At 50.4% G+C, this 15,577-nt stretch overlaps 1 protein-coding gene across 1 annotated transcript in view; it reads left to right on the forward strand.

Annotated features, from left to right (window-relative positions):
• Positions 1 to 15,577, forward strand: part of LOC119387400 (insulin gene enhancer protein ISL-1) — a 141,602-nt gene that overhangs the window by 77,037 nt on the left and 48,988 nt on the right. The window contains exon 4 of the mRNA XM_037654789.2: positions 9,763 to 10,136. Within this exon, the coding sequence (XP_037510717.1) occupies positions 9,763 to 10,136 (374 nt within the window). The remainder of the gene's footprint in view (positions 1 to 9,762; positions 10,137 to 15,577) is intronic.

The raw sequence follows: 15,577 nt of genomic DNA on the forward strand, positions 1-15,577 counted from the left end.
TTAGTGTAAATATTCAATACGAGCGCAGAGCGCCCGCGCAGAGAATGGCACAGGTGCAGAGAACGTTAAAATGCTCCTAGAATCACGACAATTGTATTACTGGCATAAGAACTTGGTAAGTCTCTCTCGACGCACCTTCTTATGCCCACTGGCATTGCACGAAGTATTCTAGACACTTTTTGTGTATTACCTAACAGCATTGTTTTACGTTGATAAGTATATTCTGATTTAGAGCACTGCACGGGCCGGAATTCTCGGCCCGGGCCCGGCCCGGGCCCGGGACTCGTTCAAATTTACCCGCCCGAGCCCGGCCCGGCGACTCGAAGCGGGACCCGGGCCCGGCCCGAACCCGAGAAAAAATTTAGCCTACCCGGCCCGGCCCGGCCCGACCACAGATCGGGCCCGACAGGGGCCCGAGCCACTAATCTATAGGTGGTGTTGCCCGAGCATAGAATTGACCACAAGGCGTTTTAAGTGGCAAATATGTACCCATGCTTCGCTAACAAGTATACTTTGACCTACGTTACTTTCTTGTAAAAAGGGGCTGGCTCGCCGTGGAAATAGTTGAGCGGACATACTGAGTACGATGAACGTTCGTTCGGCAGTGGTATACTGTACCTAATTTTCTAGGAATGCAATCGGGATCATCAAGAGCGTTTTGTAGCAGATATTGTTGGAAGAAGAGTGATGTGCAGGATGAGTCCGGTTTCGATAAAGAGCGCAATAGAAACAGAGGGGAGAGAGAACAGAACTGTGTTTTTATTGCACTGTCTATTGCAATTTAAATGGACACGAAAGTGAAACAATGAATCGGATTAGATTGATAAATTGTACTCTGAGAAATTTAATGCCGTTAATTTCACCAACACAGATGCATTAATAAAGGATAAAATTAAGGTCAACGTTTCATTTTTAAATATCGCTCTAAAATCTCCAGGCGTGACAACACGGATTTTAAAGCGTATTATTCGTACTTTGGCCACTTTGGCTTGTCGAAATTTCCTAAAGCTTCGTATGTTAAGTCCATGCCTCCCCCCCTGGTAAAACAATGCACTTCATTTTTACCGATTATGAACTGCGTAGTGCCTAACAGAGGCCGTCAAAATCTATGACGCGTTTGATGCGGGAACTTCAAGGTGGTGTCACCAGCCGTAATTTCTTTTCGCACGTTTTCTCGCTTCCCATGAATCTTCTCGCGGCCGGCGTGGGGATTTTGGAATTGTGAGAGTAATTTACCAATACGAGGAAAATCTTTTTTCCCTTTAGTGTCCCTTTATAGCGTGCTTTAACAACAAAGCCCATTGTGCACCCTTATGGATATGTAGCACATATATCTTTATCATAGTAGCACCTTTCCACATCAAGAGAAATAGAGGCAAAAAGCCAGATTTATTACATTTGTTGTACTTACACTAACCCAGATAAAAATTATAACGAACCACGCGCACCGCGTGCACTTTGGAAATACGTATAAGAAGAGGAATGGCAAGAAAGAGACTATTTGTCATAGCATTCTTTTCATATATCACTGCTATTATATACAGTCTATGAGTTTTTGTGGCATAGTTTGTAGTTTATTTGCTCGCATGTTATTGTACAAAAAAAATCAAATTATAAAACGATTCCGCTATAAGCACATTATGCTCCATTGCATCACATGTCCTGCCGCGCTAAAGTTTCTTGCTTGCGCTAGTCCCAGGGGCGCACATCTGCCTTGCGAAACGTGAAGGCGTCGGCAGTCGTCCTTCTTAACTTCCACCACTGGAGCAAATGGAGGAGGTCTTTTTGCACCTCTGCCGAATGAAAATAGCTGTCAAGCTGATCCCTTCATTTCTCTCCTTCCCCAACGTTGTGTCACTCTTCAATATAATCTACAAACGCCTCTGAGAGCTTGTCCTTGCAGTTTTCAGCAGTGTTTGTTATGCACGGCTTGCACAGGGATCTGTTTTTTTTTTTTTTTGCATAATGTAATGGCGTATCGTTCCCGTCGCCGGCCACTATGGCCGTGTATACAGACATTTCGCCAAAGTGCTCAGCTTGCGATCAGCTAGCAACTTTTTCTCATTTAATGTGGCGGTGCCCCCGCTTGCGCGTTTGCACAAGAAAGCACCACATCAACAAGACAGAATTCTTAAGATGCATCGCAAGTCCGGATCTTGCGAAACAACTCCGGGCGGTCCAGGGAGCCTGTGAAGCGATCGGCAACCTTTGGCTCCCGACCCCTTCGCGGGCGATGCCCTCCGCGGGTTTTAGGAACCCTCGTCCCAGGACACAATAAAGTTCCTCTGTCTGTCTGTCTGTCTGTCTGTCTGTCTGTCTGTCTGTCTGTCTGTCTGTCTGTCTGTCTGTCCGTCCGTCCGTCCGTCCGTCCGTCCGTCCGTCCGTCCGTCCGTCCGTCCGTCCGTCCGTCCGTCCGTCTGTCTGTCTGTCTGTCTGTCTGTCTGTCTGTCTGTCTGTCTGTCTGTCTGTCTGTCTGTCTGTCTGTCTGTCTGTCTGTCTGTCTGTGCCTTCCTAACGATGTTGTACCGGTAGAAGGTGGCCTACGCTTGTAAGACTACACTGGAAGGACTGGAAGTAGGTGCACGAAGTGATTGCGATTTATTTTCGGGGTAAATTCCAGTTTGGTAATAAAGGTGCGAGTAAGCTTCTCCACGCTTTCTCATTGGATGCATATGATTGGAGGTAAGGGAACATCACCAGGCATGGAACTTATTCTTATTTTAAGGCAGATACTTCGTCAAGCTAATAAACTTTGCCTTTATACATGAATATACATGTTTAATGGACTTGTGCTATTCCTGCACATTTTAACGCTGTTGTGGCCCTATCATGTAGCTCGCGCACTATACGGTGCAGGGGCCTCAAACACGCGGGCCGCGGACCTCTCGCTAGCGGCCTGCGGCCCGCACATGACGGTCTTCGTCCCACTTTTTTATTTATTTATAACTAAGTTTTTGAGCTACACATTCATGACAGATCTAAAGCATTTTCTTTCGTGAGGCACCGCCTGCAGCCACCATGTGTTGATACATACCCGTGAAACAAAACACTATATTACGGAATTGGCGTCGAGATTTTAGTCGTCTTCGAGATGGTATCGATATGTTGCTGGAAACTTGCCGCCAAACACCCTTCAGAAATGACCCATATATGATATATTAAAAAGGTATTTCAAACGGCAACGCTATCTGACATCTGGTACAACCAGGCCCGTAGCCAGAAAATTTTTTCGGGGGGGGGGGGGGGGGAGGAAGCATTTGCTGAAAACCTTGACTGTTTGAGAAAAACACCTATTTTAATTATATATGTTTGGTAAAAACACCTACTTCACCAAAATATCGGGGGGGGGGGCTAGGGGCCCTCCTTGATACAGGCCTGGTTATAACCTATTCCTACCTCACCCCCCCTCCCTCTACTCCTACCTTCGTCACTGTCCTGAAACTTGCGGAAGTACATTTTCGTGAATGCGGCCTGTTAACTGAAGCGGCTTTGAGACCCCTGATATAGAGCGGAACAAGACGAACGCTCAGATGTCAACAATTTGGGCACACAAAGCAGGCTGTGCATGTCTATCTCGCGTCACATGACCACTGGGAACCTAGACAAAGCCACGGAAAAAGAATGTCTCTAAAGGGATTTTATGCAACGAGACTCTGCGAAGTCTTTTCGTTTTAGTGGAGGGCTGGAACATTCAAGGACGTTTCCCCTCCTGGAAGCTCCGTAATCGCACTTCCGATGATAAGTTATAGTGTAGTGAAGAGAGGACGACGAAGAAACACACGAACAAGCTAGCAAGCAAGCAAGCCGCAGTGTCAAGAGTAGGAGGGGACTCCAGCTCGCGCTTGCCCGGATTTTGGCTGCTTGATGCCCGCCGCTCTCCGACGCCCTACTCTAGACGCCTGTTGACATTCCCTGAAGACGCGTCAATAAACCACGTCACATTTGGTGGAGGTACGTGGATTCCCAGTACCAACCTGGACCTTCGCTCCCGGAAACTCCCCCCGGTTCGTGACCACATCGCCACCATGGCCGAGGAGACCCCTCTCCAGTCGGGACCTTCGGCAGTCCACGTCACCTGCGGCGCCGTGTTCCGCCAGCGAGATCCACCCATCTTTACCGGCTCAGGTGACTCGGACGTGGAAGAATGGCTCTCGAAATACGAACGTGTGAGTGCCAGCAACAAATGGGACGACCAAATGAAGCTTGGTTACGTCCAGTTCTACCTTGCGGACATCGCCCAGCTGTGGTATAACAACCACGAGAGCGACATTCCCACTTGGTCCGTCTTTAAGACTTCCATTACGGACGTTTTCGGTCGGCCATCGGCTCGCAAGCTTCGGGCAGAGCAGTGCTTGCGTCAACGCGCGCAGCAACCCGGCGAGAACTTCACGGGCTACATTGAGGATGTGCTGAACCTCTGCAACCGCGTGATCTCTACCATGACCGAAGAGGATAAGATCAAGCACATCCTGAAGGGTATCGAGGACGATGCTTTTCAGATGCTCCTCGCAAGGAATCCCACCAGCTTAGAATAACAGAGAGCTGAGCTAGTTGATAAGTATTCATTCTAAAAAGACAGGGCGTGCAAACACGGACACAAGAAAGAAGTCAGGACACCACAAACGCCGCAGCAACCCGGCGTGCAAACACGGACACAAGAAAGAAGTCAGGACACCACAAACGCGCGCAGCAACCCGGCGAGAACTTCACGGGCTACATTGAGGATGTGCTGAACCTCTGCAACCGCGTGAACTCTACCATGACCGAAGAGGATAAGATCAAGCACATCTTGAAGGGTATCGAGGACGATGCTTTTCAGATGCTCCTCGCAAGGAATCCCACCAGCGTTTGTGGTGTCCTGACTTCTTTCTTGTGTCCGTGTTTGCACGCCCTGTCTTTTTAGAATGAATCCCACCACAGTCGCTGCACTCGTCTCCTTGTGTCAGAGCTTTGACGAGTTGCGTCGGCAGCGCTTGATCACGCGCCAAGCCCTCACGACGACCGACACGCTATCGAGCTTGCACGTTACTGCTCGCCCTGCCGATCAGCAGCCGCTGCTATCCACCATCAAGGAGTTTATCCGCGAAGAGGTAGCGCGTCAGCTTTTACTACTACCTCTCACGAACGAGCCAGTGCAGACTTTGGCCCCTGACCTTCAACACGCCATTCGGACCCAAATTGCTGAGCACCTACCACCACTATACCTCAACAACCACTCGTCACTGCGCCGCTCACTTACGCAGCTGTCGCTGCTCGGCCCCCTCAGCAGCCTATGCCGTATACCCGACCTGCGATGCCAACCCCTGCGATGCCAACCCCTGCGATGCCGACTCCTGCCTCGCCGCTGACCACGACTTCTTCGCCGCTTCACTACGCGGGGCCCTCGCCTTCGTTTTTCCGCCGTCAAGACATGTGGCGAACGCCGGACAACAGGCCCATCTGCTTCGCCTGCGGTGTCGCTGGACACGTCGCTCGCCACTGCCGCCGTTGCCCACCTTCTTTCTTCGACACCGTGGCCACACCTGATCCTTCGTCGTCACGCACACCACCTAGGTACGCCGCTGATAATCGACCATCCTTCTCCAATCGTCGATCACCATCTCCTCGACGACGCTCTCTGTCACCCATGCGTCGTCGCTCAGCCACAGAGGAGGGAAACTGATTGCTGCAGTTCCGGAGGCAAGAGCTGCATGCAAGTCGAACTGCCCAAGGCCTCCATGTGTTTCGCCGCCAAATGTTATAGACGTCGATGTCGAAGGAACCGCCGCCGTTGCGCTTATTGACACAGGGGCCGCCGTTTCCGTCATCTCTGAGACACTGTGCCGCAAGATAAAGAAGTTGACGATGTCGCTGTCAGCACTAATGCTCCGGGCTGCCAGCTCACAGTGCATTGCGCCGTCAGCTGTCTGCACTGTGCGAGTCACCATAAAAGGTGCACTTTACGTGATCGAGTTCTTTGTGCTACCGTCCTGCTCCCACGACATTATTCTCGGTTGGGACTTCCTATCGAGTCATAGCGCCATCATAGACTGTTCTCGTGCAGAAGTAGCTCTTATGCCGCTGCAGACCTCTCTTTCGTCGGACCCTCCCCACAAACTAGTCGTCGCTGAGGACACAGATATACCCCCAAACACGTGGACCCTTGTAGCACTGACCTGTACGACCGCACCAGACGGAACAGTACTCTTTGCCCCGTCGGACGTATTTCTACGTCGTCGCGGCTTACGACTGCCCTTTGCAGTACTATCGATTAATTCTGGCGCTACGATAATGATCGTTGCCAATTCGCTGACGTCCGCCGTTACCTTGCTTCGCGGGGAATCTTTGGGGCACGTACAAGACGTCGACCTCTTGCGTTCCCTGGACTTCTCTGACGACCAACACCACCTTCAGCTGAACGCCATGACGTCACCTGTTCCCAACTCTTCAGCCCCAGATAATTTCCGCCCTTCAATCGCCGACGATCTACCGCCATCGCATCGCAGCCAACTCCTCGCCCTTCTGCAAGACTTCCGCTCGTCCTTCGATTGTGCCCAGCCAACCTTGGGCCGCACGACGAGCGTCACACACCACATCGACACCGGTTCACATACTCCCTTACGCCAACGACCCTATCGAGTTTCCGCGGCAGAACGGCAAATTATCAACGAACAAGTCGACGACATGCTTAAACGCGCAGTGATACAGCCGTCCCAGAGCCCCTGGTCCTCTCCTGTCGTACTTGTGCGCAAGAAGGATGGATCAATAAGGTTCTGCGTTGACTATCGCCGCCTCAATAAGATTACTCGAAAGGATGTGTACCCGTTGCCACGCATCGATGACGCTCTCGATTGCTTACAAGGGGCACAATATTTCTCGTCTTTAGATTAACGTTCGGGTTATTGGCAAGTACCGATGGATGTCACCGATCGTGCGAAGACTGCTTTCGTCACTCCTGATGGACTCTACGAGTTTAACGTCATGCCGTTCGGATTGTTCAACGCCCCAGCTACCTTCGAACGAATGATGGACAACATCCTTCGCGGCTACAAGTGGAACACCTGCCTTTGCTACCTCGACGACATCGTAGTCTTTTCTAGGGATTTCCCTACTCACCTTGTCCGCCTGCGTGAGATTTTGACGTGCCTCACCTCAGCTGGTCTTCAACTCAACATCAAAAAGTGTCATTTTGCGGCGCGCCAGTTTACGATACTGAGTCACGTCGTCTGCAAGGAAGGCGTTCTTCCGGACCCAGCGAAACTCCGGGCCGTTGCCGAATACCCCAAGCCCACTTGCATGAAGACGCTTCGAAGTTTCATTGGGCTGTGTTCCTATTTTCGCCGATTTGTCCGCGGCTTTGCTTCCATCATCGCCCCTCTTACCAATCTTTTGACAACTTCTAATGGCCTGTCTCCTTGGTCAAGAGAGTGCGACACATCTTTCGAAACGCTACGGCGCTTACTGACATCGCCTCCAATACTTCGGCACTTTGACCCTGATGCGCCAACGGAAATCCATACTGACGCCAGCGGCGTCGGCCTTGGTGCAGTACTGGCTCAAAAGAAACCGGGATACGAAGAATACGTCGTCGCTTACGCGAGTCGAACTCTCAAAAAAGCTGAGTGCAATTATTCGGTTACGGAGAAGGAATGCCTTGCCATAATTTGGGCTTTGGCTAAGTTTCACCCGTACCTCTATGGCCGCCCTTTCGACGTCGTCACGGACCACCATGCTCTATGTTGGCTCTCATCTCTGAAAGATCCGTCGGGACGCCTCGGTCGTTGGGCGCTTCAGCTGCAAGAGTACGACATTCGTGTTGTGTACCGATCGGGCCGCAAATGCTGATGCGCTCTCCCGCTCACCGCTAGCGTCCGACACAGCTTCCCCATCAGCCTCCTTGTCGCCAATCGACGTCGCAGACATGTCATTGGAGCAACGCAAGGATGCGTGGGTTTGCCACATGCTCGACTTTCTTGCTGATTCATCAGCTTACCCCGCTTCAAGAACTCTTCGTCGCCAAGCGCCCCATTTCGCTATTCGAGATGGTCTCCTCTATCGGCGGAATTACGCGTCTGATGGCCGGAGGTGGCTCCTTGTGATACCTCGCCACATGCGCATGGAAATGTGCGCTGCTTTTCACACCGACCCGCAAAGCGCTCACGCCGGCGTTCTCAAGGCCTACAACCGCCTGCGTCAGCGATACTATTGGCGCGGACTGTATTCATTTGTGTGCAAGTATATCCGCACTTGTACCGCCTGTCAGCGACGAAGGGCTCCACCCCAACGACCAGCCGGTACACTTCAGCCTCTCCCGTGCCCACGAAGAAACACACGAACAAGCTAGCAAGCAAGCAAGCCGCAGTGTCAAGAGTAGCAGGGGACTCCAGCTCGCGCTTGCCCGGATTTTGGCTGCTTGACGCCCGCCGCTCTCCGACGCCCTACTCTAGACGCCTGTTGACATTCCCTGAAGACGCGTCAATAAACCACGTCACAATAGCTATGAATTTATTATATTACGTTTATTACGGCGATTACAGAATAACATTCGTGATATAAAATAATAACGAATGCAAACAAAGCACGGAATAGCGAGATGTTAACTATATTTGCGCCTGGTGTATTTACTTTTAGCTCTCCCGTTTCAGATAAATCAAGTAGCCCCATGTGCAAGAGGCAAAAGAAGATCAGTACTTGTCCCCCATAAAACTTGTCCAAACAGCTTGCCCCCTAAAAGAAAAGAGAATCGCTTTATAGAGATAACATCTGAAGCGTATATGTACGCGCAACGCATGAGGAACACACTTTAAGGGACACTAAAGAAAAACAATTTTTCTATTATCAGTAAATTACCCCTGCGCGTGTGCTCTTCACCGCTTTCGCAGCTTTCATACTACTGCGCTGGCGGGACCGCCATGCCTTGCATGATTTCCGGCTTTTGCCTACTTAGACATCACGCGAAGACAGTATGCTCGGTTGGGTTTCGGTGTTGCGCTTTTTTGCTTATTTAAAATTATTCTCCAAATTGCCGAGTATTTTTGCTATCGGGCCCGTGACAGGAGCGTCTCAGGAACTAAAAGCACCATTATATTGACATGGCCCAAAAATCGCCGGAGTTGACCTTCACACCAGTTACATTCGTGTTCTTACTTAATCAGTCTCAACCGATTCATTGCATCTCTTTAGAGTCCCTTTAAGATCTGATCAAAGTCCAAGCCCGGCCCGACCCGAGCCCGCCACCTCAAACCCGGGCCCGGCCCTAAGCCCGGAGCTTCAAACCCGAGCCCGGCCCGGGCCCGCCGTGAAAACTACTTTACCCGGCCCGGCCCGGCCCACGGGCCGGGCCGGGCTCGGGTTTTCGGGTAGGCCCGAGCCCGTGCAGTGCTCTAGTCACGATACAGTACTTCACTTAACCGTTCCCAGACGGCGACACCGTCCCAGCCAACTAAGATCACTGTGAGAGGGAGAAGGAGTGAGATATATAAGGCACTTGAAGTCCCGTGCATGTGCATAGCGCAGTGGGTAGGGCGGCCGGCACATACCGTCGCGGACCGTGGTTTCGACTCTCAGGTCATTCAAATCAACGAAACTTTTTCTTCTGGTTTTCCTTTGTCATCTGTTCGTGTGCATTTTACCGACGCCACTTCTGTGTCGGAAATGACGTCAGTGAAGTCTTGATGGACTACGTCATAAAACACTTTCATGTTAAAGGAAGATGGCTGTCGCCTTCGAGTCGTCCTAGGCAAATGCTTAAGAGACCATATTTTTTTTGTCTTGACACTGTAGCGAACGCGGAGCCCGTCCCTGTCGGCGGCGGTGTTCCCGGTGCCCGGTCCGGCGGCCAGGCAGGCGCCGCAGCTGCGCCGCCCGCCCAGCCTCGGGGCCATCCGCAGAGCAAGCAGCAGCCGCAGCACGCGGAGGGTACACAGGCGTCGCAGCAGCACAAGCCGACTCGGGTGCGGACGGTGCTGAACGAGAAGCAGCTGCACACGCTGCGCACTTGCTACGCGGCCAACCCGAGGCCGGACGCGCTCATGAAGGAGCAGCTGGTCGAGATGACGGGCCTGTCGCCGCGCGTCATCAGGGTCTGGTTCCAGAACAAGCGCTGCAAGGACAAGAAGAAGAGCCTCCTCATGAAGCAGATGCAGCAGCACGAAAAGGCAAGTATGGTCTATTGTCCTGCATGGTTGTCTCATTATACGACGCCTTGGATGTGAAGCGACGCAGTCAACGTGCGCGAGTATGGTCGCGTGCGAATGCGTCATATTTGTCCTGTGGAGATATGCTCAATTGACCAGGCTTTGCAGTTTACTATAAACTTATAATGCGAAGGCATTTCCTTACTTATTTTGTAAGCATCCATCTGGCGAAACATGCAGTTCAATCACCTAGTGAACACACGCGTGACGTATTGTAATAACATCAAAAGTGAATTTTACGCTAGCTTGTCGCCTTGATTTTGCTAAAATTTCTCAACAGTATATAGTATCGTAAAACCGATAAATTAACAAATATTTGCTAAAAATCTTAAACTTTTATCGTTATGAGGAATTGTGGAATCTAAAATCAGGGAAAAGAACAATCGAAATTGAATATCATTTGGTTTAATTTATGTGGTTTAATGTCTGAAAGTTAGGCTACGAGAAACGCCGTAATGGAGGTCTCCGGATAATTTCGACCACCTCAGTTTCTTTAACGGTGCGCTGAAATCGCTCAGTACTCGGGCCTGTATAGCATTTCGCCTATATTTTACGCATATATACCGCTGCTGAAAAAAACATGGCCCGTGAATATATTGTTTTGTATAGCATCTCTCATTTCTCAAGCCTGACCCAGTCGTTGAAGAAAGACGCGATATAACTAAAAACTCAGAATCATTCCACTACCGTGAAGATGAAAGCCAGCGGCTGCGGCTGCGGCTGCACGTTCTGCGGCAGCGACTTCACGTCGTTGTCGCGTCCATTCGCACGCGCGTGTGTGTATGGCGTTCCTTCTTCCTTCGAGCGAACGACACGCGTCCATCCCATAGCGAGTCCAATTAAGGTATAACTGCTGATAACAGCGCTAGCGCGATCTCTTCAGGAGTCGACGACGGGGTTCGACGATTGGTGGGAGGTGCCGCTGCCGAGTATCGTGACACTCGTGAAAGATTGTCGGCGGTGGCGAGGGGCGCCGAACATTGCTGTTCTGCGCGTCGTTTTGTCCGCGGACGCGGTCCGCCAGAACCTGGCCATATATATCTTCGCTGTGAAATTAATGACAGTGCGTGAAGCCATTAAGCTCATTCTTGCTATCGCTTCGTACAAGGGCAGCTCCCGCCCGGGAGCTGCTGCCAAGATCTGCGCGACTGCAGTGCTGACAAGCACCAACACATACGACAGCTGGCCTGCGAGATAACGATGCCGCAGAAGCGAAGCCTGTTAAAAACTGAACGTGTGTATACCTTATACGACGACGTTACGCCCGAACGCGTCTCGGGCGTGTGGGCGATTTGTAGAGCCGTTGCATATGCCGTTCTCGGGTATATACGCTTTGAATGTGCATGCATACGCGTACGAAAGCGCGTTGCCGCTCGCGCTTTTGTGCACGCTCTGCCGCGCGAGTTTAACAAGGATCGGCCACCTCTGAAAGCTATCGCTGCTCGACATCACGATACGCTCGGCGGCACAATAGCGTAACGGTGTCGTTGCACAGTCGCTGATGCGGAACGAGGCACGCGTGTTGTGCGTCTTCATTGCACGCAGTGGTGTCCGGCCGTACAACAGGCAAAAATATTTGAAAAGTTTCAGCGGAGCGTCACTATATACCACTCACATTTCACGTGTTGAGGCAGTGGGCGCATCACTGCATTGAGTTCGAAATTTTGATAACCTCAGGCGATACTCAATCTGCAAAACAATGAAGTCTTGTGTGTGTCTTTTCTTTCATGTTTTTTTTTTTACGTAAAGAAAGTTTTTTCTCCGGTACAGAATGCGACGAAGCAGCCGCTTTTGAGCTCCGTGATGGGCCAACAGCGAACAACGAGCACTCCCACCGCAAAAAATTATAACCACGACATGATTATGAGGCACGCCGTAGTGGAGGGCTCCTGATTAATTTAAAACACCTGGGGTTCTTTAACGTGCAGCTATAAGCCTAAGCACACGGGTGTTCATTGCATTGCACCCCCGTCGAAATGCGACCGCCGTGGCCGGGAATCGAACCCGCACCCTCGAGCTGCAGCGCGACATCTTACGTGCTTATAGCTGCCGCGGCGGGTAATCTTATGACACTTCGAGTGGTTTAAACGAGGGAGATTCATGCCGTTTGTTATATTTTGCGATTTTATTGTAGCAAGCGCTGACGAACGTGCTGGAACGACCCTCAGCCAGCAACCACGTGATATAGATCGTAAATAAATGTATTGCGTGAGCACGGTTGCCCAATATCGGCTGTGGTGGTGGTGTTTGTCTAACATCAAATGTGGCTGCAGCGTTCGCTATATGTTCTTACAACTATGTAATAAACATTACATATGACTCCTATGGTTCAGCGAGTCATAATAGTCAAGCACCGCTCGTCCTCGCACGAAGACGCCAACGAACGCTGCTTATGGTATACACGCAAGGCCACCGTATAGCGTGCACTTCGTTTCGATAAAAGTTACGTCTGTGCTCTATAGCGTGATTGCCGACACAGCGAGAGGCGACATTTCACAATTTGTATAAAGAAAGCTAAGTTCTTGATTGACCTGTTTCTCGCCCTCCACCTCCTATCTCGTATACGACAGCCTGTACTAACTATATACTCATATTTCATCGTTTGTAATACCACGCCCAAGCTTCACGCGGTTAACAATAACAGAAAAGTGTTGCAGGATGCTGGAAATACTGTGGTGTTTCCTCATTGTTGTTTTATCGTTTTATCCTTCACGTAGGGTAACAAAGGCAACTTTTTTTTTTTTAATGCCGACGTAAAGACCCAACAGTCTTCGCCTGCGTATAAGGTAATAAATAAACACCCAGAGTTTAGCGAAGGTCTCAATGCATGAAATCAATTACGCTCTTCGAGCGTACCACGTCTGGTGCAAGGGGGTCATCCCCTCCTTCGGTGTCCCGGCGGTCGGCGCATGACCCCCACGAAGCCTCGCGCCGTGTCGCGTTCAGGTGCGCCTCCATAGGGCACGCACGCGAAGCGTGCACCGTTTTCTATTATGTATGGATTTGTCCACGCGCACGCACGAACTCATGACGCGCCGCCTCTCGCTCATTCGTTTCTGTGCTACTGATAAAAAACGAACAAAAGAAAAAAAGAAAGACGAAAGAAAGGTTAGACATTGCTACATCCTTCCCTGGTTCCCAACCGTCACTCCTGTTTATCCTTTTCCCTCTTTCGTTCTCTTTTTTATACTTATCAGTGTATATTGGGAAACGACGTGCGCGTCTTTGGTCGTGTAGTACCGTGCAACACTTGCGGAGTCGTACGCTCAGGAAAAAGGAAGGTCTGCATGTCTGTATATATCCAGTACAGCGTTTCTTGAATAGAATGAAGATCGACCTGCACTATTTTTAATGGGGATTGATGTACAGGGCTGACAGGTTATATACGAGCTCAAGCATTTAATGATATCCTTGTTTCAACAAGTTGTCTTACATACCTTTATGCTTAAATATCGACGTATTGGGGACTGGTATGGTGTGAAGCTGCCCATATGGTACAGTGTATGGGACACCCTCGAAGCTGAAACATTATTTCAACTTTGCCCGAAATAATGAACTATTATTGAGACCCGTTGCGCGCATAAAAGAGTAATCTTTAAGCATTCGAGCTATGTAAATGCGTTATCAATGCAGGAACACTAAATGCGCGTCCTCTTTAAAAGCGGACCCAAACTGCATACAAGCGAAAACTGTCATGGGATTACCGACAAAGACCCGCAGCGTTTCCAACGCCTTCACCATGCTCTTCCCCTGCACGCATTTGCTTGAACCAGGGCAACGCGTGCAGCAACAGCGTACGCGCTCATGAACGACGCTGATGCGCGGCGCGCCGACTTGACCGGGGCGCGTGGCGGCAGCTGATGAGCCCTCGCCGCCGCGCTTCCCTCCCGCCCCGCAAATTACGGCCGCGGTTTCGGGCGCGGCCCTAAATATAAATAAATGAGCGACGCCACCGCTGCGCGCGCCATTCACAACAGCGACCCTCTCCCCCTTTGCTCACTTCCTTACCTGCTGCCTCACCTCGTTTTTCTTATTTGTTTACTCATTTGCTTCCTCATCGTCACGCTGCGGCTGCACGCGCGCTATATGGCGTCGAGCCGCGCCGCCGCCGCCGCCGTCTATGCGCGCGCGTGTTTAGGGAGCGCGACGGGTTCTGTGAGATGAACGTAAAAACAAAGAATCGCCACCAAGACGGAGTGCGAAGGCGTGTCGCGGTGCCGGTGTGTCTATAGCATCTGCGATGACGCTGGAAGGGCTGCAGGTAGTAAATCGACGAAACCTTTCCCCCCTTTCTTGGTTGTTCCTCTTTCTCTCTTTCTTTCTTTCTTTCTTTCTTTCTTTCTTTCTTTCTTTCTTTCTTTCTTTCTTTCTTCTTTCTTTCTTTCTTTCTTTCTTTCTTTCTTTCTTTCTTAATGTCTTCTTTGTTTCTATTCTTTTAGCTGAAGCCCATGTTTCCCGAATGTAAGTGCACTATGACCATATAAGTTTGCGATTTTGGGTAGCATAAGAATGGCAGCCCGACACCCTCTTCATTTGTCATTAAAGCGCCCTGGCTTTGTTTTACTGCCATCCAGGCGTCGTATTTTGTAAGCATTCACTTCCTGCTCTGACATGATTTTCCTGTAATTCGTGCTACAGAGCACCTGATACAAGATTGGCCAGACTAACAGGTCAATCAGTGTCTTACGAACGAACAAGATTTCGCTAATTGAACTTCTTTTCTTTTTATTATTTTGGCACTTTCTTTTTGCCGAAAGCTTTCCTGATGACACCGCAGGGTTCAACGACCGACGAAGCGTGAAAAGTTGCCAGTGAAATTCAGAAGCCATTTGTCTAACGGCATTCTTCTTGCAAATATTACAAAAGCGCGTACTTCGCTTACCCGCACTTCATTCGGATCGTGCCGAGCCGTTCCTTAGTGGCCCGCATACCACGAAAACGTCTGGCCGGCCGCGAGCAGTTGTAAATATAATTTTCTAGGCTTCATTCTCAATTTGGGTGACCGTGGCGGTGTAATGGCACGTAAGTCTTTACTACAAACCACGCTGCAAACACACTCGCGCCATGCGTCAAGCGAACGTATGTGACACGATCTTATATTCCCACAAATGCGCCCTCTGCCTAAAGTATATATATGTGCAAAAGCTCTGCACGTCAGAGACAGCAGGGCCTGTTTTCGGAAAACATATATCAAATTTCGGAGTTCTGTGTTTCGGGGTAACCTTGCCTCGTTTCCCCATTCTCCAATTATATACATATATTTCGCACAATCTTGCAGACGCACTTTCACGATGGGATTGTAAAGCTTTTACGCGAGCCGCTGCTCAAGGCTTGTGCGGCGGCGGAGTCGTGTGCCTCCCTTCTGCGTTAGGTTGCGGTTTCCGAAGCTTCCACGTCGGAAC

The sequence above is a fragment of the Rhipicephalus sanguineus genome, chromosome 3 (assembly GCF_013339695.2).
Source record: "Rhipicephalus sanguineus isolate Rsan-2018 chromosome 3, BIME_Rsan_1.4, whole genome shotgun sequence".
Lineage (NCBI taxonomy): Eukaryota > Metazoa > Arthropoda > Arachnida > Ixodida > Ixodidae > Rhipicephalus > Rhipicephalus sanguineus.